The sequence below is a fragment of the Lygodium microphyllum genome, chromosome 9 (genome assembly GCF_053477565.2).
Source record: "Lygodium microphyllum isolate KBCC chromosome 9, Lygodium_microphyllum_v1.1.10, whole genome shotgun sequence".
NCBI lineage: Eukaryota > Viridiplantae > Streptophyta > Polypodiopsida > Schizaeales > Lygodiaceae > Lygodium > Lygodium microphyllum.
In genome coordinates, this window is record NC_141143.1 from 89,734,212 (window position 1) to 89,739,375 (window position 5,164).

At 41.8% G+C, this 5,164-nt stretch overlaps 1 protein-coding gene across 1 annotated transcript; it reads left to right on the top strand.

Annotated features, from left to right (window-relative positions):
• The first annotated feature begins 1,619 nt into the window (after nt 1-1,619).
• On the top strand, nt 1,620-4,704 carry LOC148031272 (uncharacterized). Its single transcript, XM_087684787.1, has 4 exons — nt 1,620-2,069; nt 2,801-3,012; nt 3,124-3,385; nt 3,746-4,704. The coding sequence occupies exons 1-4, from the start codon at nt 1,800-1,802 to the stop codon at nt 4,058-4,060; spliced, it is 1,059 nt and encodes a 352-aa protein (XP_087540913.1). The 5' UTR covers nt 1,620-1,799; the 3' UTR covers nt 4,061-4,704.
• The last annotated feature ends 460 nt before the right edge of the window (nt 4,705-5,164 follow it).

The window sequence follows — 5,164 nt, forward strand, 5'->3', positions numbered from 1 at the left end:
TACTTCTCTGATCACGGGGGGGGGGGGGGGTCTTAGCCGATGTACGAGGAAGAGGGAGTTTTCCAGACGGAAGCCAGGGAGGGTGCAGCTGCCGCATCGGAAGGGGGGGAAGCTGACATCACGACCATGCAGGGGGTGGCACCTGCTCACAACTGAGGGGGGGGGAGATGGTTATGGGGGGAGGACGACGCCTCCTGCCATCTGGGGGGGCTGCATGTCCCCCATCAAAGACTTCACTCCCTCTCTCTCTCTCCCCGACGTGTTGTCAGCGAGGAGAGAAAGGGGGAAAAAAATTTTCAAAAAAAAAAGGAGGGGGGGAGTTCCTATGGGGGGGATAGTACGGGGGTCACCCGGGGGGGGGGGGGGGGAAGACATTACAATATGTATACATATGCACATGTGTTTGGACATATTTATGCATGTATACATGTGTAAATATTATTCATGTATTTTTATTGTTTGTGTATTTATGCGTGGTTTTAGAGTATGTATACATTGTATGAATATATTTAACTATTAATATTATTATCTCATCCTATATGCTCAATAAGAAAACAAATTCAACTCTTCTTTTATAGGGTATGTGAGCTTGTCAATGTTTTTAGAGTATATACACATTACATCCACATGTTCAACTATTAAAATGTCATATCGTTTCATATCTCTAATTTAAAAGAGAATTCACTTCTCTATTTAGGAAAAGGAGAGAGATAACTTATCTTTCCCCTCCTCGATGATCATATCCTATGTTCAATTGAGAGAGAGAGAGAGAGAGAGAGAGAGAGAGAGAGAGAGAGAGAGAGAGAGAGAGAGAGAAAATAAATATAACCCCCACTCACCCTTCAAGAAAAAGCACTCTTTAATGGGGCTACAAAACCACCACAAACTACATCTCCCAATACGATGTCAAACAAAATAATATCATATCCATAAAAGATATTGTCTGGCTTTTCATGGCAAGGATTGGATTAGTGTAGAATAGAATGAAAAGTTTTAGGTCAATTCCTTCTATTTTGTTTTTTGAATACAAAACTTCTCCTCCTTGATTCTATGTAGACTTGGGAGCCTTAGTTGGTTGGTGATCTCCAAGGCAAAGCTCTAAACAATAAATAGAATAAATTCTCATCCACACTACACATGAGAAAAACAACAAATATGAAATACACCTAAATCGTCTTACCGTGCAATGTAGCATCCTATCATGTTGAAGAACACAATAGAACTATACTTGAATGCACGCATCTTCCTAGTTAAAGTCTAATGGCCACACACATTTTATTTACTTCTATGGCTCTGCTTAGAGTATTTTCCTTGCATGCGACTTCGCTCTGGCTCTAAATGTTGGTTCAACTAAGTTCGCTTTGGAGAAGGTGGGGGTAGTCAAAATGAAAAACCAAAGTTCGACGCAGCGAAATGAATTGCGAAGATTTTGAAAAGGACTTTGAAATTTTCTAAAAGAAAGTTGAAAACCTTGCACTTTACAAAAAAATAATATTGACATGTGTTCTAAAGAAAGTTCAAAACCTTGCACTTTGCAAAAAAAAAAAGCTGACGTGGAAAACATGTAAATTGATTCAAGGATCGCTCGCCAAGTTTGAATTGAAGGTTAGGAGAGCCTCTCTCTCTCTCGTGTGCGCGCGCGCGTGCGTTTGGTGTGATGCAGACTGCTTTCATGAAATGAAGTGCGATGGCAGCGTCTTCCTCGTGTAAGGCGCGCCTGCGTGCCGCATTACCCAACCTCCCTCAGCAGCCCGGCAGCCCCGCTAGGGCTGCTCCCAGCCTTGCCCATCTTCAGCGTCATGGCTGCCCGTGTCCGGTCCTGCGCTGCCCTCGCGGTTGCCGTCGCTGTTGCGGCGCTGTTCATCAGAGCCACCCTGCTCCCTCCACCGCCCAGGCTGCCCGGGTCCCCAGGGGGGCCTCCTGTCACCTCCCCGCGAGTGCAGCTCGATGACGGCCGCTTCCTCGCCTACACGGAGTCCGGCTATTCGCCTCGGCACCTCGCGCATCACAAAGTCGTGTTTGTGCATGGATTTTACGGCACCAAAGAGTCTGTGCCGAATTTCTCACAGGTGATCCAACATAAAATCACCTGCTCTTCATGGATTTAACATCTTTCCACCACGAAATCATTTGTCATTCAGTAGCCGTTTATTATATTTTTGCACTGTCTCCATGATGGGCATAAACATGTAATCCAATCTTCATCTCATGTTTCCAATCTTTATCTGACTGGTGTTTTGATGTCCTTTCTACTATCTCCATGATGGACATCAACATGTAATCCGAGCTGGACCTCATTTTCCCTTACTAGATTGGGATTTTTGATGGTTTTCGCACTATCTCCAAGATGGACCTAAACCTGTAATCCAATATTGACCTACCCTCTTTTTCCGGGATCTTTTTTAAACTATCTCCATGATTGACCTAAGCTTATATAATCCAATGCTCCCTTACTTGGCTGTTTCTTTTAAGGTTTTGAACACCATCTCATGATAGGCCTAAACATGTACTAATGTTCCCTTGCTTGGCTGGTTTTTTGATTCCACATGTGGCAATCCTTAGATGTTACTGGATGACATGCTCAAGCTGAAACGTGGTTCATCAAATACCTGTTACTGCAGAATTGCCAATGTGATGACAGCAAGAATTACCACTATTGCTTGATTGATCATTTTGCTGGCACATAACATTTTATCTGCTCAATTGGGACAATCAATATGTCATTTGAGCATGTATTAGCACTTCTGGTTTTCCTCGTCTTTGATATATGCCTTTCCATGGTATTTGGCTGTGAATGCAGGACCTGCTCAATGAGCATCGCATAATTCTTGTCAGCTTTGACAGAGCTGGATACGGAGAGAGTGACCCAAATCCACACCGTAGTATCAAGAGTGAAGCATATGACATAGAACAATTAGCAGACAAGCTCCAGCTTGGGCCAAAGTTCTATGTTGTAGGCCAATCTATTGGAGGCTATGCTGCATGGGGATGTATCAAATACATTCCACACAGGTTATCAGACGTTAGAAAAAGGGCCAATTCATGATTTTTGTCTATGCTGGAATTCCACAGTAACAGTTAAAGGTAATGCGTTTCTGTAATCAAGCATTATCATTTTTGCAGGCTATCTGGAGTGGGAATGATAGTCCCAGTCACAAATTTCTGGTGGTCTGGTGTGAGTCCTGAAGAGTTCAAGCAGGCAATGTCCACACAAGTGCCTGGAGACCGCTGGTTCTTAACAGTGACCCATTACTTGCCATGGCTTTCATATTGGTGGATGACACAGCGCCTCTTCCCAACGTCCACTGCTGTGCAACTGAGAATTGATGTGTTTTGTGCATCAGATCGTGAAGCATTGCAATCTTACAGGAGCTTCATGACAGAGGTTATAAAAAATCCTGAAGTGTTATACATTTAAATGACTATTGTTGGTGCTGATAACTGCCCTTAAAAGCACGAAACACCATGTACATGAGTCAATTTACAGCGCCTTATGCAGTGCAAGAATCTTGGTATAGTATCATGTCTTATAACCAAGCTTGGTAGTTAAGCCATTCAAGTCTATTTCATCACCAGCTAGATGGGTAGGTATAATCGAATAATAAAGGATGACACAAAAATCATATTTAGTTGAGCTTATCTGGTGTCATGCATCAACATTACTAAAAGGGATTTTACATCTGCTGTTTGAAGCTAACATGGTTACAGTGATTTGGCTTACATGGTCATTTAAAACTATTTGCAGATTGGGAAGAAGGCAACTCAGCAAGGCATTGCTGAGTCACTGGTCAGGGATGTGGTGATCATGTTTGGCAAGTGGGAGTTTGATCCAGGTGATCTGCAGGACCCAACTGACTTCTCTGTGCATATCTGGCAAGGGGATGAAGACTACCTGGTCCCCCTGGTGCTGCAGCGTTACATTCATCGGAGGGCACCATGGATTCACTATACTGAGCTCAAAGGGCAAGGCCATTTCTTGAGAGGGGTTGATGGGTTTTTTGACAATGTTTTGAAGACATTGATTGAAAAGGAGGACGTCCAAGCCCAACAGGTTGCGTGATCACAAATGTAGCCACATGCGTGCAGACACAGAGACCCTGCTCTTTGTTCTTTGGCCGGGGGGGGGGGGGTTTGGTGTGTGTGTACCTGCAAAAAGAAGGGATCGAATTGATTTAAGTCAGCCAACAAGATATATCTTATACTAGTAAGATACTTGTCTCAAGTAGAGTCCGCATAACATGTAAAGCCAATACACATTGTAACTTGTAAGCAAGACTCTGCCCTTGAAACGGACACTCATTGGGCTAGTATAAAAACCAATACCAGGATATATTGAATGAGATACTAAGCTCTATTTCAACCTAACATAAGAGGGCTTCTCCATGGTGAGTTTGGGAGCCAAAAGCACAAGTTTTTTTGAAGGAAATAAATGTAAGGATCTATACTAATGATTTGACATCATCAACTTGGAGAGAGAGAGAGAGAGAGAGAGAGAGAGAGAGAGAGAGAGAGAGTGTGTGTGTGTGTGTGAAGTGGCACAATTTCACACAAGATACATAATTTTTAGCCACTTAAAAGCTAAGATACAAATTCTTGTGTTATGTATGGATTCTATGGGAGTGAAATAAGTAAGCTATGTACATTTCCTCATACTTTTGGATTTTGTCAAACTTCGAAACAAGCGATCATGGAGTGTCACTCTATTTGTGTGCCACGGACACCAAGAAAACTTGTATCTTCTAGACAAGGTCAGTCCTCTCTACTTTTAGTTCAACTTGTGTGTATCTATTTCTTATCTTGTCTTTGACTTAGCTTATATCAAGTTCTTGTATTGTATCAAGAAAATATATTGTTGTACTTCATTCTTTTGTAGATATAAGTTTTTTTTCTTCAAGTTATTCTCTTATAATTTGTGAGGCAACAATCCTTGTCTTTACTAAGTTCTTATCATTCTTATAACAAATTGGCAAGACTTCATACTTGATCTTGTCTAATTGTGATGGATACGGTAATGAAAAGTGTTATCATCATTTTATAAAATATTTGCGAAAAAAATTTAAGAACTTTATAAGAGAATGTACGATTATAATTAGAGAAACTGAAATTTTGTGATTATCCATCCAAGACCTTCTAAATCAACTCTTAAGAACTTTGAGAGGCAAGT